Source organism: Pelmatolapia mariae, linkage group LG16_19 (assembly GCF_036321145.2).
Source record: "Pelmatolapia mariae isolate MD_Pm_ZW linkage group LG16_19, Pm_UMD_F_2, whole genome shotgun sequence".
Classification (NCBI taxonomy): Eukaryota; Metazoa; Chordata; class Actinopteri; order Cichliformes; family Cichlidae; genus Pelmatolapia; species Pelmatolapia mariae.
This window is the reverse complement of record NC_086241.1, coordinates 50,876,880-50,902,301: the sequence shown is the minus strand read 5'-3', so window position 1 is coordinate 50,902,301 and position 25,422 is coordinate 50,876,880. Positions and strand designations below refer to the sequence as shown.

The following is a 25,422-nucleotide window of genomic DNA, read 5'->3' as shown; positions in this document are numbered from 1 at the left end:
CCTTACAGTACATGCTGCTTTCACCACACCCCGGCAGAAAAGGCGTTGAGAAAGAAACAACTTTGACACTGCCAGTCTGCGACATCCTTGTGCTTTGGAGATCACAGCTCAAAGCATGTAGCAATACACAAACTGAGGCATTAAGTTGAATGTACACTGTCATTACACTTTGACAGAGCTAAGGATTAGATTTTCCTAAAAAAATAAATAAATACCAGGCAATATTCAGAGAATCCAGATTAACAACACATACAGCTGTTGTGAAGGCATCTCACATCTGGATGAGGAAAACACTGGGTTTCATGGACACACAGAAAAAAGAAAAAAAATGATGAACTCATCTGATTTTCTTTTATTAAGCATGTTGTTCCCGATTTTTCGTGTAACCCTTCACTTTCACAGCTGAGACACCTTTTAATAAAATGTTTGGCATTACATAATCTAACTGCAGGGAACGTGTCATTCGGACAACAGGCCCCGACAGATAAAAGTGATTAAATGAGAGGTACAAGATGACAACCCATTTATTTAGTAATACATTCTGCAAACTAGAAATTTTATTCAAACTTCAAAGGCTAAAAAATGAAAGAAAGGAGGGAGGGAAATAGGTGGGGGGGAGGGGGGAAGAAAATTTGAGTAGCAGGGAGAAAAATGCATCTATTCACAAGCAAGGAATGCAATTTGTTCAATCGACAACACAAATAGTACAATTTAGTTCAGGGAGCAAAGCTTTTTTTTTCTTTTCTTTTTTTTAAACACATTTCTTTTTTTCCCGCCATTCCTTTGGAGCTAGAACATAATACAAAATATACAGTTATTGAACTTTGTAAAATCACTCACAGAGGCCTCTGAGAAGCATTTGAATCAACACTGACAATACTTAACTACAGCACTCTAAAGCTATTCTTGAATGTAATCATAAATAGAGCAGACATTAATGTATGTATGCACATTTTGAATGCTTACGAGGTTACCATGTTAAAACACTTGCATTTGTTGAAAGTATGACATCATCTGCAGTGGAAATTAAATAAGCTTTCATGACACAGATTTGATACAGTAACATGGAGAGAAGAAAAACCAAACAAACCTGCAAAGGTTGAAAAGTTCTAACTGGTGACAACCCGGCAAAGTCACTTTGCTGATAGCTTAAGTACCTTAAAATGGACAGATTTCATTTTCTGAGAGTGTAATGTTAGCAGCATTACTCCTCCTCGTAGTGTTTTGTTGGACAAGTACTTTAGGGGGGCAATGTGAGTTTGGGTAAGGCAAATCGGTGAGCTTATTTATGAGCTGAGAAAAAAAAAGAAAAGAGAGAAAAAAAAGGTCAAAGCGAGGCTCAGCACGTCCTGTAAGGGGACGAATAAACCACCACCACTAAGGGTCACACAGTAAACGCCACAACTGAGGTACATAAATATGCACAAGAGGGCGCAAGCTTTTAAAATCTCTTCAGCTTCTGCCAGGTAATCCTCTGTACAAGAATATACAGGATGCATTCCAGGCAACCAAAGTAACTCTGTAAATAGCTCTATAATCTTTTTTTTTTTTTTTTTAATACAATAACAATTTTCTGAAAAGAAGAAGAAAACAAAAGCTGATTATATAGAGGATCAGTGCATATGACTCGTCATGTATAGTCACACTTATTTTCTCACACACCTCACGTTTAAAACCCTGAACTCAATACAATTACAGATTTGAGCTAAGTGAGCATCACACAAGTGCACGAGAAGCTGAAATTACACGGGTGAGTGTTTGAGGGCATTGGCTGGGGTTGAGGGGGAGCTTTACAGGACAAGGCTGATAGTGTTCCTACTTACTAAAACAGGTTGTCTTTTCCAGTAGTTTCTTCAATCGTTACTCTTATTTGTTAACATCAGCACAATTCAGGCAAATACTGTACATGAGTATAACCTTATCCCAATCAAACAGACCAGTGTTAAAGTAATGGGCTCTAGGGAAAAAAACAATAAGGAAAGGCTCTAATTAAAAGTAACTGCTGAACTAAAGACAAAAACACTTACTATTGAGATCACGAGGTATTTAAGGTAATGGAAAAATAAAAAACAATATATGCTTGGAATAATTTTTGTTCAGGTTTTGGGGGAAATAACAGGGGTGCAATGGAAATTTGCAATAGTTTAAAACATGCACATGAGGACAAATTATAGACGGGCCACTCTTAGTATCTCACAACATTTCAGCTACAGCTATTCTGAATATTGAAAGGTGCATTTCTACTGTAGGAAGTGGATAACAAGCAAAATTTAAGGGCCACGACATTAGCTTTAAATTATTCATGTGAAAACACAGGAGCATGAGTTTTGTCAACTGTCTCAACATACAAAGAAAAATGTTTGTTCATCACTAGGCTTGAAGAGAAAATTACCAAAGTTAGAAATACCTACCAGGATTGCAACAAGCAGCTGGGTGCTGACAGTTGTTAGGTAAGAGACACTTAGTGCACTTAAAAAAAAATACAAGCTATGCAGAGCAAAAATAAATAGCTTACAGATTAAATATGAACTGCTCCACACAAAAAAATAAGAATAAAAAAAAAAAATCTAATCCACTGAATAAACTGAAGTATTTTCAACTGAGTACAGCAGGTTTACAAGTATTACGGTATCATACTAGCAGAAATACAACTCTTAATTTTAAAACCAAAAAGATGGAAATGAAACATTTTTACTCTGCTGTTTGTCTTTTGTTGCAACTTGATTTTAATAAAGGGAAGGAACATTCAGTGAAACCACATCTTCATGCAAACACACAGATTTCCTACTTGAGTTAGCTGCCACTTCAGCAAATCTTTTGATGGTTGTCATACTTTTGTAGGATTACTGGTTAAAGGTACACTATGGAGTCTCTCAGTAAAGGTACATTCAACACGTCTTAGCAAATTCATTTTTGCTTTAAGGCCTATCAAACTTTTTCATAAAATCATATTTTCCTAGGCTTCATTCCCTAAAATCATCATCTGGTTTTGGAGTATTTTAATGGTTCTTTGGCACTCTAAAAGGCCCTTCACATGTGCGACAGCATCACAGCTGCACTCGGATATTGCTGTTTGCACGATTCCCTACGCGACAGGCAAAATGCAGCGACGGAAAACTTGCCTGTTCCGCACGATAAAAACAAAACAAAACAAAAAAAACCCTGCAGAATTACAGGGTGTGCAGCGATCAGCGAAACACAAATTTCGGGCCATTCACTCGGCCACTAGCATAAACGAATGCAAATTTCTATGTGAAAGGGCCATTATGTCACATTACTATGACACCACTTGTTGATATACAAATTACTGCCCCCTGCAGTCAGCAAAAGTGCATTTCACATCACCTCATGGACATTTCTTGCACATTTTGTCCCTCTAAAGTGTGCACTTGCAGTGCGAGGACCTGCTTATAGATTTCTTTTCAACCAATGATCAAAAACTCCACAGAGCACCTTTAAAAAGCAACCAACCAAAACTAAGAAAAATAAACTACAGTTAGTCCAATAAGTAAATATTTATAGCTAGTTTTACTTGTGATGCGGGCTTTATAAAACCTCGGGGTTCTTTGGCATTATTTGCCACATTAAGTATATTAGAAAGTAGCTTAGGATCATTATCAAAGTTAGTCTTTCTTTTTTTCCTCTTAATAATTAGCCAAATCTAAATGTACTGAAATGGTTAGGATTGTCATTGTGATAAATCAAGGACTATAAATTTAGTACATAATTACTTTGTATTTCATATATTTGGAACCATTCAGTATGAATCACAGGAACACCAAATGGATTAAATGGAAAACTTGGTCAAACACAAAAATTTAACCAACCACCTGAAGACAAACGAGATAAGAAGAAAAAAAAAGAAAAGAAAAAAAATACCTAGCTCAAGCAACATGATTTATTCCTTAAAAACTTAGCTGAAAATATATACACACATACATAAGTTTCCAACAATGCAACACACACACACAAAATGCCAGAAAATAAATTTGAAATAAAACAATTTCTCTTCGAGAAATATATCAACTGTGTGTGTTAAATACAGATTTAGTTAGCGACTATCTTTACAGGGGGGTGGGGCGGGGGTGTTAACCCACAGATCTAACACAATAGCAGCAAACTGTATTGTGCTGTGCCTTGCAGTGTCGTGGTGAGAGTTTTTAACTGGAGAAGAAACTAATGGGAATAAAAAAGGCGCCGCACAACAAGAAAGCTTCGTTAGCAGATTTGTTCTTGTTCTGAATGCCCAAAAGAAAGCCTCGTAAGTTTTAGAGCCAGCAGTTTCTTCTATTTTCAAATTGCCAATGCAAAATTTTGTTCAGTGCTTAAACTGTTCACAACAAACAGATCTTAATCAGATGTAAAATGAAGAAGCTCAAACATATTTGCAACACATACAAAAACTGCATCTAATGGGGGGCTTGGCATAGGCCGACTGAAGCTGAAGGTGTAATTTAAAAAGAAAAAAGAAAAATATGGCACCCACAGTGGTCACTGGTATTCATCTACATTTACAAATTGATATTTAAATATGACACGATGGGATGTGTAAACCTGAATAACCTCCAAACATTTCAACTGAATTACTAGTTTCATCTCAGGTTCTGATAGATACAGTTTAAGATCAAACAGGGTAAGATGTAAACTCTGCTGTCCAATGTTGTTTGGAATTAGAAATAATGAAGCCTGTGTTGAGCTGATATGAAACACTGGCTGGGGAAAAAAGGGGGGGAGGGGGCTGAAAACAAGTAAGGGGAGAGCACTTCCCTTGAACTCCAGCCTAGTTTGTCCAAAACACCATGCCAAATTGAAATCTGAGCTGCACATCCAAATCTGCATTTTACCAACACATGTGCACACAAACACCCAAGCACGCTTGCAAGTATCTACAGACAAACACGTTAACATGGGACCCATCAGATACCTCTCAAAAATGAAGAAAAATAAAATTCCACTTCATACTTGATTGAGAAACACCTTGCCATTATTATTTGAGCATGTACAGAAAACTACTTACAAAAGTAAAATACAATTTAAAAAAAAAAAAAAAAAAAAAAGCACAGGGGAAAATAATTAGGACTCAAATGGTTTGATATAGAGCTTACTGTGCTGTCAACTATACAATTTACCCGTTTCTTAAAAAGGAGCATAGACTAATTGGAGGAGGAAAAAAAAACAAAAACAAAAACAAAAAAAAAAAAGAGAGAAATAAAAGCGCAGAGACATTGTGCCTGGAGGACAAGCGATAATATTCACTGAATAGACATTTGTTAGAATTCCAGAAGAGCAGGAAAAGGCAGATAGTGCATAAAAGGTTCTCTTTTTCCATTTCTTTCATTTTTTAACTTAAAATCAAGCTGCATTAAATACAGGCTGTTTGTACAGGACAATTGCACTTCACAAAAACAGAAATATACAAATACACACAAGGAAATGTGAATCAAATTAATTACAGCAAAAAAAACAAACAAAAAAAAAAACAGAAAGGAAAAAAAAAAGGGGGGGGGAAATCTTACTACTTAAGCAGATTATTTAACAAAATGGAAGAAAACTTTGTGGACTCACTTGTTATGGATTACTTTAGAGGAGAATATTTAGGTGGGTGAACATAAAGGGGAGACAAGACAGCGGGGATCCTGAACTCCAGAGTGGACCGGTGCTGCACTGTTCCAGGTTTGTGTGCATGCATCTCCTCTTCCTCCTCCGCCTCCTCCTCCCATGAAATTCCCTTCTTAGAAACCAAAAGCTCAGAGTGACGGAGAGTGACTGCTGAGCTGAGCTGCTGTGGGTCTTGAGAGGATGGTGGTTTGTAAACTCTATGCTGTGTTAGTGGTAGGAGGTTGTGTTACCACATGTCATCTGTGGATGCAGAGTCCTTGATAAGAGAGGAGAGGAAGGAAAAACCCTTCAGACTCTGGCTTTACATCCATCAGAACTCCATAAGACCAAGAGTGCATAGAGATATGTAAAAATTGATGCCAATATAATTACAGTGAAATAAAAGATATGTAAAAAGTATCAAGTACATAAAATAACAATATAAAATCTTCACAGAAAATTCATTACTGATATGGCTGACAAGTGTCATATGTGATTTTGGTTTATAAGGCTAGCTTGTTGTCCTGTTGTTGTTATGCCTGAAGTTAAACTTCAACTGAGGAAGATTCACTTTACAACATCACAATACTGATGCAAATTCTGGAACTTCTAAGAATCCTAAAGTTTAAAACTAATCTAAAATCAAAGCTAGGGCTTCATTTATGAATGTCTTCGTTGCTAATGGAAGTAACAACTGCCAAATTTAGTGAGCAACACTGCCATTAAACAAATCACGAATCTCAATCATGAAAGATGATAAGCTCTAATGTTACAGTTTCTGCTCTGCTGGTTTTCCCATTTATCACAGATGATGGCTATAGTGTAGCCTTCCACATTTTATACCACTGGCTCTATTTCTTATTTGCAATACGATTAAAACATTCTTCCACTATGCATTCATACAATATACTTTTGTCCCCCTTGCAGTATGTATGTGAGTGGCATGGGCTGTAGCATTGCGCAATACACACAAGTCGCTGCGCTGCACCACAGTTGAAGCCGATAATGAGTGCAACAAGTGTGGCAAGCTCTATGCATCTAAGATAAGAAACAAGGGCAGTCTGCTAAAACATCTACTGAAAGTGCATAAGATACGAAGGAAACACAGCACACTGACTGTGAGGATCAAAGTGTTTTGTAATGTAAAATGGGTTTGACATCACTTAACTAAAGTGGGCGAGACCAGTGAAACTCCCCTTTCTATCAGTATAACAACATGTAACGCATTTAATCCCTGAGAAGTCTTAATATGAGGAAAAGAAGTGCACCTTCAACAGTAAGTTTTGCTACATAACAAATGTGTAAAATTACAGAAAAATGTAAGCTAGCTCAGTGCCTAGACAGGAGATATTTCCACAGTAGGTAGTGAAAAGCAAAAACTTTTCTGTCATTTAATTGTTTATCTATTACTTAACTTTGACAGGAAAGGCTTTAAAACTTATGAAAATACACTTAAGTTTAAAATCGATGCACTCCTTCACATTTTTCAAAAAAATCGTATTCAGTGGGCCAGATTAGAGACCATCTGGGCCCTATGTTTTGACACCCCTACTCTAGTGCCTAGTGTACTCTAGTGCGCCTGTGTTTTGATTGCCCAATTGTATGGTTCAAATGTTTTCACTAAAATTAGTTAGAGTACAGGTAAAGTACTTGGTCACAATACCAATAAGAGTAGCAGTACCATTAAAATCTTTATCTATTCGCATGTCTGATATTGCAATATTTTAAGTAATCTACTATGAAAAACTAGAGTACTGCATTGCAGTTATGAAGCAGTCTGCCACTTCATAGATGAGTTTGTGTTGTTCCTAAACGCTCGCACTTTTTAATAATACGACTAATAGTTGATTGTGAATTATATAAGTAGGAAGAAGTTTCACAAACTGACTTGTTGTAACGATGTCATCCTATTACAGTACTACATTTGAATATAATGAGCTCTTCAGAACGATCCATTAGGTTTTGCAAGGTCAAAGGGACCTTGAACTTTGAAAAAATCTAATTGTTTTTCTTTCACTTCAAGAGAAATCTGACCAAGTTCCTACAGGGGGGGAAAAAATATGTGCAATACACACACTTTTGTTTATAACATCTAGAGATTTGATTTTTCTTTAAACTTTTATTTTTAAATGTTTAAACTTAAGGGTTAATTATTAGATTTTACACATTTCTTTATGGATATGATGCACTGAGAATATATTGTGACTACTGTATTAAATAAGTCTGTTATGCCGTTATATTTTTGTCAATATTACTAATGGCGGCTTTCTGATATGGTTTTATCTTAGCAAAACCACACAAAATTGGGTAATTATGTGATGCAGAGCCATACAGAAATTTTTCTGAAAACGAGAAAAATGCCTCGAGGATGCCAAAAGCAGTACAAGATGTCTCAAATTAGATTACCCCTGCTATTTAAAATGCCATTATTATTATTACTGTTAGTGTTTCCAAAATTACCTACATGATCTAGCTCTGAGATATAGCTCGTCTGCCATCATCCTCCCTGCTGTGCACCACAATGTAGTAATAATAAAAAATAAATGAATAAATAAAACAAGTGCAGATTTGGATTCAAAGAAACTAACAGCAGTAGTTAAATGCGATAATTTCGTATCCGGATACAGTCATTAGCATTACAATAGAACATAGCTACCATAGCCTCCCCAAGGTCAGTCACAGTCAAACAAAACTGCAGGCAGTTAAAGTGTTCCCGACTGCCTGACATCCTTTCCTACAGACTATAGTTACACACTGTGGTTTTACACAATACTTACTTATAGCAGAATAACAGGGCTGCAGTTAACAAACCTTTCTAACAGGGCTGTGATGTACCATACCATCTGTGACAACACTGGTATCAATGTTGACATGATGAAAAAAAAAACAAGTGTCAAATCACAATTTCTATATAGGGACACCATGAATTTGTTCTCTAGCACACACCTTAACTACACAAGCCCAGGCATGTCTGACAGCTAAAAGTCCACATCAGCCACCGATAACAATTTTGTAAAAAAAAGAACATACTTCATCAATCTCCTTTGTGCCTTCTATGTTTTGCAAAGTACACTGCAAAACATACAAGAAAAAAGTTTCCACTAAAAGTTGGAAACACCAAGCTTGTTTCATAACTTGAGGCACTGTTGAATACAACCAGGCTATGAAGGTACTTGAGGAAGAGATGCTAACAGCTCATAATTTGTGACCGAAAAGTAAACAAATGACTCAACCATGCATCACTGGAGCACCCTCTAATTTGCACTCTATATGACGGGAAGAGCAAAATGATGGATGGAATTCACTGATTAGGGTTTCTCAATGGAAAAGCAGGGCTTTAAGAAGCTGACTAAAAATCTCAACCAATTCAACTCAAGTCAATTATGTGGCAATATTATTCAGCCTCCTAAAGGGTTTCAAGGTTAAGTTACTTTAGTTATTGTGCAAGTGTTAAGCAGTTTTGTTACTGCTTTTACTAACGATATCCATGGCAACTCATCTGCTAGTCATTTAAAACAAGAGAAAAATATTTGACTCATCAACTAGTCCACTTTAAATGGACAAAGGTAAACATTGCCCAAACAATTACTTCTCATGTATATTAGGAACTACATGAGACTTTAATTCATAGTCCTATAAAACGACATTTCAAATGTGTTGCACTTTGAAAACATCGACAGATAACATTTTTGAACTCACAATTTCCAGTGTACACTAATAAAATAATAAAAATACACTTATCTGAGTTTGATGTGTATTTATGTAGTCATGCAAATCCTTGATGTTGCATAAAATTTCCATAAAACCCACCACATAGGGTGTGTCCTATGAGATATATATATATATGTATATATGTGTGTTTGTGTGTGTGTATATATATATATATATATATATATATATACACATATATACAGAAATATATATCCATTGTTGCACCACGATCCTGGATCCTGGAATTTTTTTTTTTTTTCCTATATTGTCAGGGATATTATTACAAACTTCCTTACCATCCTTACTCTCTAACATGACTACTAGCAGGTTCAATTAAAAGGCCCTAATGAAACACTCAACTCCTCAAACTTTGTTAGATTTTATTTTGCTGGAGTTTATAATTAGTCTATTAGAATGTTCAATTGCAGATCTTAGTCTTCATAAAGGTTGACATCTAACAGTGAAAATTTTCAGTCAAATCATAGTTAATTATTTGAAGCCTGTATATGAAAAATTAAGAGGCAGGAAATTTTTTGAGAGCTTCAAACTGATGGCTGTTAAACAAAAAATAAATAATGTTTTAAAAAAACCCATTGAATATTAGCAGTTTGGATCACGACCACAAGGATGACTCAGACAAAGCACATAAGCTACATGAGCTATAATAAAAAAATCTCTCTAGATAAGAAATTTATCTAAAAAAAAAGGTCAGTGTGACAGAATATCAGAAGCAAATTCAATACATGAAAGCATAAAAAGAAAAAAAATAAATCAGAAGCAGCTTTAAAAAAACACTAATGCCTAAAAAAAAAAAAAAAAGAGTCAGACTGCATTTGTGTAGTACTTCAGGTGTATCACAAATAAATATGGACAAAACTTATATATGCCCTCACCAGCCACTTCATTAGGTTGTATCCCTGTTGCCTTCAGAATTCTTCATAGTATAAATTCAACAAGCTGCTGGAAATATTCATTAGAGATTTTGGTCCATGTTCACAAGATAGCATCACACAGTTGCTCCAGATTTGCCAGCTATCCATTCATGATGTGAATCTCCTGTTCCACCACATCCCAAAGGTGCTCTGTTATATTGTGTTCTGTTGACCGGGGAGGCTGTTTGCAAGCAGTTAACTGATTGTCATCTTCAAGAAACTAGTTTGAGATTATTTGAGCTTTTTCACATGATACGTTATCTTGCTGGCTACACTATCGTCATTAAAGGGGTGGACATGGTCAGTAAAAATGCTAAGCTGGCTGTGGTGTTTAAACAATGCTCGGGTTCATCTTAAGGCACCCAAAGGGTGCCAAAAAAATATCCCCAAACCATGTCACCAGCAGCAGCCTGAATCATTGATACAAAGCAGGAGAGATCCGCGCTTTCGTGTTTTTTTTAAATTGCTGAATTCTGACCTACCATCTGATTATTGCAACATTGTTGCAGGAGACTCGTCAGACCAGACAACGTTTTTGTCCAGTTTTGGTGAGCCTGTGTGAGTTATAGCTTCAGTTACCCATTCTTAACTGACATGAGTGGCACATGGTGTGGTCTTTAGGTCTTCAACAGCAGTATGCGGTCATACTGCTGTTGAAAACCTGTGCCATGGTTTGAGGTGCCACCTTTGTCCTAAGTGGGGGTTTTTTGAGTTGCTGTTACCTTCTTATCAGTTCATTCTCCTCTGATTTCTGGCATCGACAATGCATTTTCACCCAGAGAAACTGGTGCTCACCGCATATTTTCTCTCTGACCATTCTCTGTAAACTTTGAAGATGATTGTGTGGGAAGATGACAGTAGATCTGCAATTTAATAAATGCTCAGTTGCAGCCATGCAACTGATTAGACATTTACATTAACAGGTGTACCTAATGAAGTGGCTGACAGTGCATATTTTCCTTTAAGACATAATAAATTACCTCCCACGTAAGCCTATATGACTTTATTATATTTAGAAGTGTGAAATAATGTGTTACAGCTACTGCTGAAGTTTAGTATCACTGTATTTTTTTCCCATCAGATTTCGCAGTGTCACAGTATGAACCTGGCACAGGTTTCTAAAGAGTCACTTAGTCTATAGGTTCATCATGTCTCTATTTTCTCACTGTTCTGTAGTGACAGAGGTTTATTCAGGTGCTAGCAGACCCTTTTGCTACCAGCCAGCTAACCCTACCCAGCATGCCATTTGGCAGTGTAATTATGTAAATGTATAATCATTGTGTTATAAAATGATGGGGCAGTTAACCTGGTCCACTCTCAATCCATTCTATGCAGCACTCTTTATGATCATATTAAATTTTGCAGTGCTACAGTAGTTTAGCTGCATCTCAACAATGGATCAGTATAGGCATACATGAAAAAAGACAAGATATTAAAACGGGTATAATTACAATTTTACAATCTATCAAACAAATCTAACAACACACAGCAACATTACAGTTGCTTAACACAAGGAGTGACGGTCTTTGGGAGGCCAGGACAGACCTCAGATTTTATCTTCATCAACTTTGTCCCCCTTGGAAACTTACTGGCGGTATCCCTTGTTTCTCTTCTCTGAAATGACTGGTTTCTGTCATATTTCAGGCCTATTTCTAAAATGACGTGGAACCTGTTCTAATGGTTGTTAAACCACATCTTTATCGATATATATTGAGGTGCGAAAACTCGTTATTGAGGGACCCGGGGGAGGGGGGGGGGATTTTGTAAATAATCTAAGTTAACTTCACATCTTCCTCCCTGAGTTTTGAATACATCTGTATACAACTGAACGATAACAAGTTGTGAAGATCTTAAAGTGCAAATAGCACCAAAGGTGATCTATTCCCTTAAAAAAAGCCTGAACGAACAAAGTGTAGAATGTCACTTTAAGTTGACTGTAACAGTTTCTAAGAAGCCTAGTGCCCTCTGAACACAGAAATCTTTGTGTAAACTGGTTGGAAAAACAAATCTCAATTTAATCAATTAGCAAAAGTGAGTCAAAAGGTTTGAGGGGTTTTTTTTTTAAGAAATTACCATGTGAAAGTAAATTAAGTAATTAAAAAACCTTCCTTACACAAACATGAAATACAGGAACCAGAGGACAATTTTTACTGTCAAGGACAAAATGATGTGCACTAATACGTGTAGCTGACTCAATGAGCCTATTTGATAAAAGGCACAATATCTGAGTGGACAGGGGCAAAAGCTCTGAGTCCTGTTTGTATGAAAAGGACTTATGAGAAATGTTCATTTTGAATCAGTTTGAAGAGGACCATTTTTATGCCACACTTATTAGTGACTTCTTTTTTAGTTCAGTTGCATTAATTGGTGAAATTAGCTCATGGTTTGTTTGTTTTAGTTAAGATAAACATTGATGACAATTGTCTGAACTGCTTGAGTCAATCCATATTTTTTTCTCCCCTGACTGCATTTTGAAAAATATCTCTTGGCAATATCATTGTTTTACCTTTCTGAATATTTATAGCATGCATGGGACTAGTACAAGTGTGCTTAAAGAAAACAAAAGCATGCATACTTCAAAGAAAGCACACCTGCAGGAAGTTAAAGCAAAATACTTACTGTGTCATCACTTCGATACGGGATAAGTTTGTTGTACACTGCTTCAATAACACTTCGTCTGAGGGGGAAGGCAAAAAAAAAAATCAATGCTAGTTTTCATTCAAAATGAAAAAATATATACATATGACACCCAGTGTCACAATAGCATAGCTTCCATTCTAACCACAAATATCACTTACTTGCTCGCCAGCTCCCCACCAGGAGGAAGGTTAGGGATGCTCTCAGATGCTAACGTCCGCATCACGTGGACCAAATCCGGGACACCTTCATCCCCATGCTTTTTGATTATCTCTGTTGGAAAACACAATTTGATTAGATTACAGCTCTGTTTAAACAACACCAGAGTACTTCTAAAAATATACAATTGATATGAGCAATTAAAATATTATATATCCATGTGTACAAGGAGGATAACAAACTAACAAGATTAACATTATCCAATTTAGACCAAATCACAGTTGTTTAAGTGTGAATATATGTACAATAAAAGCTTTGTCATAGTAATACTTCTTCCCTGATGTAACACAGAGGCCACAAAAGGGTCATCCCAACTAAATAAAATATTGCTAACTTTGATGCTTACTTTTAATAGTAAGTGTAGAAAAAAATTAAATAAGCCTACTTTCATCTATTACATTCAGCCTAAGCTTTGCACAAGATATAAATTATTTGTCTTTTATAAATACAATCATATACTGAATGTCATGGTATGTTGGAAATGTAAATACTGCTACTATTTAAAAAAAAAAAAAAAGGTCCACGTAAAAATATGTTTGTCTCTGCCTTCTGCTATTAATGACATTACTAGGGTATCAACTACAAAAGACAATCATCTTTTATTATTACTGGCCCTGGACTTCTATGAGGCATCTTATAGGAAATCACAATTTTGTTTAAGGAGCAAATATAACAGCTATGTAAATAACTCTTCAGAAATACAAAGTTACGTCATGTTAGATATATTAATTAGAGATGTAACAACTGGCAACCAGACAAGTTCATTCTACCATCTAAAACTGAAAGGCTATCATTAATATTTGGTAACATGGGCAGTGACGATATTTACTTTGGAGTTTGTTTTGCTTTAAGCGCATCTAAAATTTCTCTACCTGCAGCTGCTAAGCCACAAGACAAGCTGAGTGGTTAGTCAGGTTGAGAAGAACTAAGCCCTGTGTAAATAATGTATAAAGCTGTTGTAACTATGCTAGCGAGTACAAAACTTTACCGGGATTTCTTATATGACCCAAAGCAGCTTCTTTTCACAGAACCTTTAGGCAGTAGCTCGGAAAGTGAAGAAGAAATAAGTACAAGGCATTTTCCTAAAATCCAGGTTTTATTATTATTATTATTATAATTATAATACCCATTGCTGCGTGATGGGACGCAACAACAGGTATAACCTCAACCAGCAATTGCTACTTTTCTTTTTTTTTTTAATTCTACAAAATAGCAATGAAGCATCAACTGATGCTCAAACAGAACACAAGCTCAGGGATCATGCCAACAGGTGCTACACCAATGGTGATGGTGTAGCTGGCAGCACTTGTCTGTTTTTTTACCTTTACTTGCCACTGGGATACCACATTGGTGGACTGGGACCAAATTTGAATCTCGACTGCAATTTCACCAACAGTGACAACAAAATAACTGGATAAACTGACTATTCTTTTGCATTTGTTTTCTCTGCAAAACTCGTCTTTTTTATTGTCTTTGTTATAAATCAGACGCTCCTATTTAATTTGTGGCTGTGCATTTTTAACCCCTGTCTAAAAGCTCAAGGTTATTACTGAGTTTATAGTCAAGGCAACACAATGAGAGCCCTCAATCAACAATCTGTTTCAAAGTTAGTAAAAGTCCCAAGGTTTCCATAGTTGATCCTATGGCTGGATTACCGTTTTCTGCAGATGCTTTGCACTACAGGTATTTTAGAATCCCTCCCCTGGTATGTTTTAAGTATCAGGCAACAGTCTCCCTGTTGCCAACCAAGGCCACTGCCACCTGTGACTCTGTTCGACCCCATCTGCACACACAAACACCCCGTGGTGGATGCAAAAAGACAGGGACTGATAGTTGCCCTTTTGATATCATCTTTATGGTCAAAAATACCATAAATCACTTACTAACCTATTATCAGATGAACCTCCACCACTTCCAACGTTTTAAAAATGCATTTGTTTCTCCATAGTGTAGTGGTTAAAGCATTTGCTTAACATGCAAAATATCTTCAGTTGAAAACCGGGGGAGAGACAAATCACTGGAAGGTTTAAGGCAGGAAGGGCATCCTGAGCTTAAACCTGCCAGATTAAATATATGGATACATCCGCTGTTGTGACTCCTTGCAAAGCAGCCAGGGGAATCTCTATTTGCCATCTGAGATATTAAATTTAACCTTCAGTGATTGTATGTTGTTTGTTAAGTTAATGAATAATTATGTTAATAGATTACAATGCTGACCAAAATGATAGTGATTTTGATTTTTGCCATAATCAAGCAGCTTTACCACACTGCTAAAAAGAAAATGTTTTAATTTAAAAATCCTTTTCAGACAAATAATGCAACACTCATAGGCTGTTAATTTAAATCTTGCCTGGGAAAAACCTACTTTACCTGTCAGCAACACCCTTCGTGATCCAAGTTTCACACCCTATTTTACACTTAAAGTTTTTTTGGTTTGTTTTGGTTTTGGTTTTTTAATCTAAAGGTTGAATACTTCCAGAACATTAGGGGGTAAAAAGGAAATGATGATCACTGGCAGCATTTGAGAGACTTGACATCACTAGTCAGATATTGTTTTATTGATACATGTGCAAGATGCGCAAATAAACTTAAGATGTCAATGGCAGTCTCACTGTAATCAATGAATTTGAAGTCCTTCATTTGGTGTTTCAATGCTTCACTATCCAGTATGATTCAAATATCTACCTTAAATATATCAGATATTTAAGACCCAATCTACAGACATTACAAACAAAACACTTCCCGTTTTTGCTCTTTGATTTTGCATTTTTCATTGCCTCTAAATACAAGTAAGATATATGAGCATTTGTAAACTTGATGTTTTCCTCTATAATAATGTCAACCAAAAGTGCTTTTACTACCTTCTACTCTGGCCTCCAGATATTTGTCCAGCTCAGCTTCTCGTTTCACTGCTTCTGAAGATACCTTTGGGGCCCCAGGAAAGCAGACTAGCACAACACTCATATTGTCCCGGCTTCCCTGCAAAGAAATCAAAGATAACAAACAAGAATTTATGTAAATCAACCATTGTACCAAACAGTTCAACAAAGTGTCAGAAGAGGGTTTGTTGATGGCATACCTTGTACAAGCAGGTGTCAACAATTTCATTGCTGACTTTTTCAAGATCATCCGTAACCTCTAGCCTTGACCTCACAAAGTCACACAGTTCTTCATTGGCCATGACATCCCAGATGCCATCACAAGCTAATATAATGAATTCATCTTCCCCCTCACTTCTCTCTATTGCATAAACTTCAGGCTCTGGAGAAACAAGCTGCTCTGTCGGGCCTTTTCCATGCACGCATTTGTAGTCGAAGTCTCCCAGAGCACGGGACACTGCTAGGGACCCATTAACTCGCTGGATCATGACTGAGCCACCGGCGTTCTGGATCCTTTCCTTTTCCAGTGGGTTGCTAGGTTTGTGATCCTGTGTGAAGAAGTGCACAGTGCCGCCCCGGCTGAGGAGCCCACGCGAGTCGCCGCAGTTGATGAAGTAGATATGGCTTGGAGAAATCATCACCCCCACTGCAGTGGAGCCACTTCGGTCCACACCGTGCTTCTTCTCAGAGATGGTTCGCATGTGTTCGTCAATCTGCAAGAACCCAGTGCGGATACCATTCTTCACGCTGTCCACACAGGGGTCATCCTGAAGAGCACTCTGGAAGTCTGAGTTGCTGGTGATGTGCTCCAGCAGGTGCTCACAGCAGTACTTGGCCACCTGAGAGCCAGCATGCCCATCATAAACAGCGAAGAATGACCACAGGTCGAGACCATGAGACAGACCAATTACTGCTGTGTGTGCATCCTCCATCTCAACCCTCCAACCCTGCATGCTGCTCAGCCCATACCTCAGGTTGTTACCTTCACCATGGGAATTATACTTTTCCATCTTTGGTTTATCCAGAAATGCACCCATTGTGTCCCTTTAAAAGCCTGTAACACAAAAGAAATGACAAATTCGTTGATAAGAAAGTGCAGTCCAATCAAAGCCCCAATTTGGAAACTAAAACAATACATGTTGTCTAATTATGACAATGTGAAAACATAAAACGAGTACAAATCTGACTAATTTTCTGAAAAAGAGTTTTCTAAGAAATAACCAGAAAGAGGCACCAATTCTATCAATAAACTAACAGCACGTCTTAGATCCATTTGTGGCAAAAGATTAGCATCTTGGAGTTGAGTTCAGCCCCTACTAGTCTAAAAATAGTAGACTTGTGTGCACATTTTGGCCACACATTAGGAACACTGCTGGTGTGGATCAGACTGAAACGCCCTCAGGCCACTGGCTGTCTAGAGTTTACCAATAAATGTAACGAAACGTTTTAAGTTATTTACTTTCATTTTGATAGTCCACTAAACCACTGTGACCTCCGCAATGCAGACCACTTCACCATACTAGCTACCTGGGGTAGTAAAGAGTTGCAGCTACACGCCTGTAGCGCTAGCCCCAGCTAGCAGACTAGATAACCATCACAAGACATAAAATCGGTCAAAACCAACTCTAACGCTGTGATGAACTAGTTTACACCATAATCACGTTTATTAAGGCTCAATAATGCTGCTGGGTTTAGTGTGAAACTTTGCTCTGCAGCCAGTACCGACTACAACTGAAATAAACAAACAGCCTAGCCTACTTACGGGCCTTGACCCTTGTCCCTCACAGCTAACTGACAGGCCTCCCTCCCTGCCGTGGTGCGCTAATATAATATTGAGGCAGGCAAAGCCCTTGGCCTTGCTAATTGCTACATGCTAACACAGCTAAGAACTACGGCTGCCCAATGTTCCTCAACAGCTGCTGGCTACAAAGTAAACATTTAATGACTTACCAAATACCAAAATACTAGTCGACACCAGCGCAAGATACAACAGGGACGATGACCGACTGGCCGCAGTTCGCACCAGAGAGGGTACACCGACGAAACTAGGGGGTTTACGGCGGTTTAGCTAAGGTAGCTAGCCAGTTAGCAGCGAGCAATCGTCACTCAAGACTCGGTGCATATAAATTGTGTAGGTGCGGAGATCCCTCTTTGCGTACGTCCGTGATGCATTACATTATCTCAGCTGGCGAGAATATTCAAACGGATTTTCTCGTGGCTTTTTGGGGGGTGGCCGGAGGTTTGTGCGGCCAAGCCAGGGGAAGGGAAGCTGAAACGTCTGCCCCAGCCTCTCCACTTGACAGCCTGACAACTTGCTAGCTAACGTTAGCCTGAGCGGCACGGAGCGACAGAGACAGGACCCGGATGTTGCAGGTTGCGCATTCGAAAACATGACATCATTCCTAAAGATCTGTGGCTGGCTGCTCCAGCTGTTACACAGAAACGTGCTCGGAAAGCATGTACACAACAACACGGGCTTCCAAATCTGATATAAACAAGCCCGTACAAAATGACAATTAATTCAGTGCAATCCTGCAAACGGGCTGCATAAGTGCTTCTGTCAAAATATGTCGTTATTGCACAATTTCCTGCTTCTTGTGCAATTTCAGTCTGTAGAAGGGAAATGTGGCACAGTTAATGGTGACCATTGCTTGATTTTTATTTTTATTAATTTTACTTTTTTATTTTATTTTACCCCCCTCCCCCCGCCATGTTCTCCAGCGCCACCAATAGGTCGAATTATAGGTGTGTTTATGCACTTGAATCGCTTGCTTTATTTATTTATTTATTTATTTATTATAATAATTTACAACTGTCAGGTTTCCACCACATTCCCACAGCAAATTATAAACAATTATAAAGGCTAACATGCATGCATAAATTGTTTTGTTTAGCTGCTAAGTATAATTCGTGAGGTCTGTCCAAAAAGTTAGATTACAATATGTGTAATCATAAAAATGAGTCAATCTTTTTCTTATTTGATTTGTTGTTCCAAAGAATTTTCGAGGAAATTTATAACCTATAATATGTGCAACCACAAAACAAATGAGTTCTACTTTTCAGATGATTCCTGTGAAAAAGTTTATTTTTCATTGACATTTAGCAATCATTTAGATGTACATGTTTCTGGGATTATATATTACATAATATTTTTATCTGCAATTCATTAATTTTGTTTTATATGTAGTATCTAAAACGTAAGAACCGAAACTTTATGGCAACTGGCATCTACAAACAGAACATTCCCATAAAACTTCCCACGATAGTTTTATTTTGCTGTTGTAGAAACATAAACTAGTCTGATTCACTGAGTGTTTCTTTGAGGTCAGTCACTGTCATACTGTGTTTTTTACAAGTTTTTGCTGGGTATATTTGTAACAGAGGATCTTCAGGCCAAGTCTCATAAAAGTTAAATGAGATGACACAGAGGTTGTGTGTGGCATTGCTCGCTCTTCTGTAAAAAGGCTTTCAAACCCAGTATGCAAAAGCCTGTGTGTAGAAGATGACCACCATCTGCACCATTTTTACTGTGGACAGTTAGGGGAGGACTTTCTCTAATAGATTGAATTGACTTTGATGTCACAACAGGAAATCTTTTCAATATATCATAACACAATACCAATATTTACTTTGTTTGTTTGCTTTTTTTATTACTGAGTTCCTTGTTATATCATAATCAGCTTTTTAAATGTCATTTGTTATTTTATTTTCTGATTTTTGTTTCTTAAGCTCATTCATTTTATATTGTTTGACGTTTTTATTTTTATGTAAATTTATATTCTTGAGTATTTTAGCTTATAGCTATTTTTGTTTTGTCATGTTGTATTATATCATACTGAGCTATTCTATTTAATTTAAGCAATTCTGTCTTAGGTTACAGCTGCTCTAGCATAATTTCCCTTCTGGGATGAATACTGTAGTATCTTATCTTAAATGCCCTTTAACCTTGCTGAGTTGCTAGACTCCCTTATCATCGCTGTAGCTTTAATGGTTGACAGTTCTTTAAATGAGCATGGTATTCACATGGATGCAGGGGTCTCAAAAATTAAGATGTAATCAAGAGGAACTGAGTAATACATGAATCAATGTAACATGTCGTGATCCATTTACTCTGAAGGGTCTGTTTGGTAAAAATGTTATAAAAATGAGTTAAAATGTATTACATTTACACTAGACATCCATGAGCCAAAATGTGTCCAGTGTGCTAAGCAATCAAAATTAAGTGCATTGTGTCTAACTGCACTCGGCCAGTAAAATAACCACCATATGCATGTTTTTCAGTTTGGAGTGTTTCTAAACCCATTAAATCCAATATGAAAATAACACTGTCCTCAGTTAGTTAAACTAGTCAAGATCACAGCTTTTATACTATGCAAATCCGTCCTGCGTCAGCCTTGCATAAACCAACCGATATAGGTTATTTTAATAATAATAATAGATAATAGATGGATATAGGTTACTTTAAAAATGAAATACAACATGCAAAACTGCATATCGCTAATGCCTCATACTGGGAAAACGTGAGTTTACTTGCATTACTGGAATATATCCCCTCCTCTTACTTACTGCCATTCTATACTTACTACATATCTTACTGTCTTGGAGCAACTGTGACCACATAATTTCCTCAGGGATTAGTAAAGTATTGTGTCTGATTCTGTTCCATTAAATCCTCTCTCATCTAAACTCAGGGCTGGGTTTGGGGGTTTTTTTGTTTGTTTGTTTTTCTTGGAGACTCGCCAGGTTCTGCAGGACACTGTGTAACAGCTGTGGTTCAAGTTCGTTATTGCAAAAGATAACTGTTATACTGTTATGCAACCTGGAGAAGAGCGATAGATAGGAAGATAGAAGCACGTTTATTTCTGAAGATTTTATTTTGAAAATAAAGCGGAAGTGACTTGGACATCCTTTAACTTAGTTTTGGTTGTAGCCATGGGGGTTAGGGTTACTGCTTCATTATTGCAAACATTTTAAGAGATACTTATTATTCTTAACATCTTAACAGATACTCTGACCTGTAACTATCGTAAAATACTTCGACCGTAAGTAGACACCGTTCGCACATGCGTGGTACCGATCGGGTTTCCGGTACAGATCGGGTAGTGACAAGCCACTTTAAAAGTGTACGCGTGTGCTGTGTAGCCCACTTGCTTCCACCAAATGGACTGCTGGATTGTGTCTGCTCTCAGCTGGTTTATACCAGTTTATTTACTCATCCATTTACTCTGCTTCCTTTTCGCGGATGCAGACTTCACTCTCCTCTGGGCAAGTCTAGCGGGGCACAAGCCAGGTGAGTCAAACGAAACACGCCCCATGTTGTCCTCACCTTCCTTCTTGTTTATAACGAAGGGAATCCGTCCTATGAGGGGACAAGCACGGGTAACCTCTCTGTTTGTGATTGATAGGTTGAACTGTCAAAGAACAATAAGTCGATTTTATAAGGCTTCGTCTTCAACTCAGATTGACCTCTGAACTCTTTAACGGCAAAACGTCATTTGTGTTTAGAAGATATTGTGTGCCATGCTAACTTTACTCTGATGTGAACCTCAGCAGAACACACAGCTTCTTATATTATATAGACATGTAATTATACAACACATTCAGTATAATGTTACAATATGCACTTAATATATAATAAATAATATTAATTAATATTAATATTAATAAACTGTATGAATGTCAAAAGTCTTCCATTTTAGTGCACGGGAACATTTTCTTAACAGTGACCACAGGTAGTCAACACAAGTACTAAAGGCAAAACTATCCAAGAGTTCAAGAGTCTTTTGTGAAAAAGATAAAATAAGTAATAATAATTTTGGTGAAAGTAAGAGCATACAATAAGAGTGCTGTATTCAGTTAAAACAAAATTAGGCAATCTTTATGACTCCTCTGTTGCTAACTGCTAAGTGTCGTAAAAGAAATTCGCCTTGTTGACTGTTGTGGTTTGTGTCAACCAGAGAGGAAGCTGAAAGGGCTGGTGGTGTGGATCACTGGAGCATCCAGTGGTATTGGAGAAGAGCTGGCCTACCAGCTGGCAAAGTGTGGCTCACGTCTCATACTGTCTGCTCGCCGTGAGGATGAGCTACACAGAGTGAAACGCCATTGCTTAGGTAAGATAAATTAAAATGATGTTGTTATGTATTCAACATCCATGCTTTAACTTTTTACCTTTTCAGTCAGTTCAGGTGCAACTGGGCATTAGCTTGATTTCAGTTCAGTCTTACTTGCTTGTGATCAGCTGAATAATTTTTATTCTTTTATTTTCAAGAGACCTCCGACCTTAAGGATGACGATGTTCTTGTTCTTCCCCTTGATTTGCTGGAGAGGACATCACACGAGGAAAAAACAAAAACAGTTATTCGCTACTTTGGGCATGTAAGGCTGCTCCAGGTGTTCTTAGTTTCATTACCACATTAATATTTCCTGACGACTGACAACTTATTTAAAAGACGCTGGTTTTAAACCAGGAATCAAACAATGACCAAATTAAAGTTTTATTTCAGCAGATTGTAGATTGATAACTTTTCAAGTCATGTCATCTTTCTGCACTTTTTCATCCTATCTTATTTTTCATTCCTCATCAGATTGATATCCTCATTAACAATGGCGGTCGAAGTCAGCGCTCTCTGTTCTTGGAAACCAGCGTGGATGTGTGCCAGGCCTTGATGGAGCTCAACTTCTTAGGTACGGTCTCTATAACCAAGCAGGTGCTGCCTCACATGACGCAGCGAGGCAGGGGGAGCATCGTGACTGTCAGCAGCCTAGTCGGCCTCGCCGGGGCGCCTCTTGCAACAGGATACTGTGCCACCAAGCATGCTCTTCAGGTGACGCGATTTCTCATGACTCTGTGGTTCTGTGGTTTGAATTTAACTCATTTAATGTAATTGAATGTTTCAGCATCTCGTCTAAACTTAGCGTTAGTTATATATGGGGAACAAAGGAAGGAAAAAAAAACTATTACCAGTCCCAAATGGGTAAGTGGTGTTGCTGTATTTTCCACAGGGTTTTTTCAATGCCCTTCGACCTGAGCTGACTGATTATCCAAAGATACTAATTAGCATGGTGTGCCCAGGGCCAGTCCAATCACAGATCGTCAGCAACGTCTTCACAGAGGAACTAAACAAGGTAATGCATTTTATTTGCTGTTTCTATTTCACATTTGTGACATAAGTGCTTTTTGAGAACGTTTGCTTTCAGTAACCATTTTTCCTTCCATTACGTAAAGCCTGTGGCAGCAGTTGGAAGCCAGGAACACAAAATGCCAACAAGTCGCTGTGTGCATTTAATGCTAGTGGGAATCACCAATGGTGTCAAGGAGATGTGGATTGCACAGCAGCCCTTTCTCCTGTTTTACTATGCCTGGCAGTATGCTCCCACGTTTGCCTGGTTCATCACAGACCTGCTGGGAAGGAAGAGAGTTCAAAATTTTAAAGCTGGTGTGGTACGTACATAATATGCACAGGGTGTATGTAAAAGATGGGTGTAGCCACCAAGACATCATGCCTTGGCCTCTGGACTCGGAATTCTGAAGGCATCATGTTGATTTTTTTTTTTTTTTTTTTTTTTCCGCCAAAAGTGAACATATTTAGATCAGAGGGTGAGGATATTGGCTCAAGTTAGCAACATGCTAATTAGTGCTAAATAGCAGACTAATAAAACTAATGCACAAACTGACAGGCTGTACATAATAGCAGGGGATATTAAGCAGCACAGACCCAGTTAAGAGGTCCAGTTCAGCTCCCTGTGTCTGTAAACCTGTCAGTCAAAGCGTTCAAACCCCCAAATTTCAGCTTGATAAACAGGCAGAGCAAAACATGTTATGAGGGGGAAACAGGCTATAGAGACTTTGCTGTAGATGTGTTTTTTCATGGCTGAGCTTGGTTATTGGGTACATAAAAGGTTGATGAGGCCATTGCAAGTCATTCATTAGTTTCTGGAGTCTGCACTCAAGCATTTTTGATGCAACCATGTTTTCTTATATTTATATATAAATTAATATAAAGCACAAAATCTAAAACTTGTGTCTTATATTGTAGGGTAAAGACCACACAATAATAGATCCTATCTGCTTGCCCTGGTTATGCAGTTGAGCCTTATTTGTGTCCTTTTCATTCCCTGTCATTTAAGTGTGTGAGAATTTTAAAAATGTCTATAGCTCATACATAGAGTCCAGACCTGCTTTAATTCTTCATGGCATAGATTCAACAAGGTGCTGGAAACATTCCTCAGAGATTTTGGTCCATAGTCACATGACAGCACCACACAGTTACTACAGATTTATTGGCTACACATCCATGAGGTGAATCTCTGGAGTCCACCAAATCTCAAAGGTGCTCTATTGGGTTAGGATTCAATGACTGCACAGGTTGTTTGAGTACAGCTCACTGCATATTTTCTCTTTTTCAAACAGTTTCTGAAATACGCTTACCAGCTACATTCATACATCTGCTACATTCAAAGTTACTCTAACCACTTTTCTGCCTCATTCTAATGGTCTGTTTGAACCTCAGCAGGTCATCTGAATCATCTCTACTTGCCTAAACTCATTGAGTTTGCTGCCTTGTGATTGGATGGTTAGATATTTGTGTTACTGATCAGCTGACTAAAGTGGCCAGTGAATGTAATGTCAGTGTTTAACGGAGACGGAGGAGAATGCATATAAATTGCATACTGGACCTTAAATATAAAGGGGTGGCCATTGTTGATTCACATGCTTCAGAAGGATCATTTTGAAACAGAAAGAGCCTAAAAAAAACAGGAATAGCATAACAGTGAAATCCCTGCCTATAAAGCTCGTCATCTTGTGACCACCTTGAAATGTTTTTAAGATGTACAAATATTAACAGCATGTCTATTTGGGCGTTTTCCTTTCCTTTAAATTATTTTGATTTGATTCAGGGAAGTAGAAAATCAGTGCTGACAGCTACCATCTTCCTTTTGCAGGATGCAGACTCTGCATACTTCACTAAACCGAAGACCTCCTGAAAGCCGCGTCCTCAGGAAGAAACGCTTCAATGCGTTCCTAAAGTTGGACTTTGGATTATTATTTTTTTTTTCCATCCAGAAGGAAGAATTCAAGGACACGACTGTTTAAAAGCTCAGTTTAAAAGCTCTTCTTGTCTCAGACGTAGTTAGTCTTTTTTTCCCTTGTTTTTTTTTTTTTTTTTGTTCATCTTGATGAGACTGAAAGAATGATTACAGATTTGAATGACCTTTTGGATGACTAATAAAGTTTACTTCAAATAAATTTTCTTCTGTGCCAGGTTGTTTAATGAAACATTAAACTGCTGTTTGATGAGCGATTTTTATTGTAAGCATATGAAAGATTAGAGGACTTAGATTATCAACACAACATCACACCAAACACTATGCAGATACAGCAAGACCCAATCCAATGCACGTCTTCATAGAAGCTTAAAAATCCTTGTGAGGTTATTCTTTCACTG

The 25,422-nt window shown here is 37.6% G+C and overlaps 2 protein-coding genes across 2 annotated transcripts; one reads left to right on the top strand and one right to left on the bottom strand.

The window, feature by feature from the left end:
- Positions 1 to 506: 506 nt before the first annotated feature.
- ppm1aa (protein phosphatase, Mg2+/Mn2+ dependent, 1Aa) lies at positions 507 to 18,301 on the bottom strand. Its single transcript, XM_063500302.1, has 6 exons — positions 17,927 to 18,301; positions 16,177 to 17,030; positions 15,959 to 16,076; positions 13,040 to 13,151; positions 12,861 to 12,918; positions 507 to 5,875 (listed from the first exon to the last, which is right to left on the bottom strand). The coding sequence occupies exons 2-6, from the start codon at positions 17,011 to 17,013 to the stop codon at positions 5,846 to 5,848; spliced, it is 1,155 nt and encodes a 384-aa protein (XP_063356372.1). The 5' UTR covers positions 17,014 to 17,030; positions 17,927 to 18,301; the 3' UTR covers positions 507 to 5,845.
- A 2,622-nt stretch (positions 18,302 to 20,923) lies between these two features.
- dhrs7 (dehydrogenase/reductase (SDR family) member 7) lies at positions 20,924 to 25,193 on the top strand. Its single transcript, XM_063498172.1, has 7 exons — positions 20,924 to 21,266; positions 21,934 to 22,086; positions 22,245 to 22,351; positions 22,561 to 22,800; positions 22,979 to 23,101; positions 23,202 to 23,417; positions 24,920 to 25,193. The coding sequence occupies exons 1-7, from the start codon at positions 21,137 to 21,139 to the stop codon at positions 24,959 to 24,961; spliced, it is 1,011 nt and encodes a 336-aa protein (XP_063354242.1). The 5' UTR covers positions 20,924 to 21,136; the 3' UTR covers positions 24,962 to 25,193.
- Positions 25,194 to 25,422: the final 229 nt, after the last annotated feature.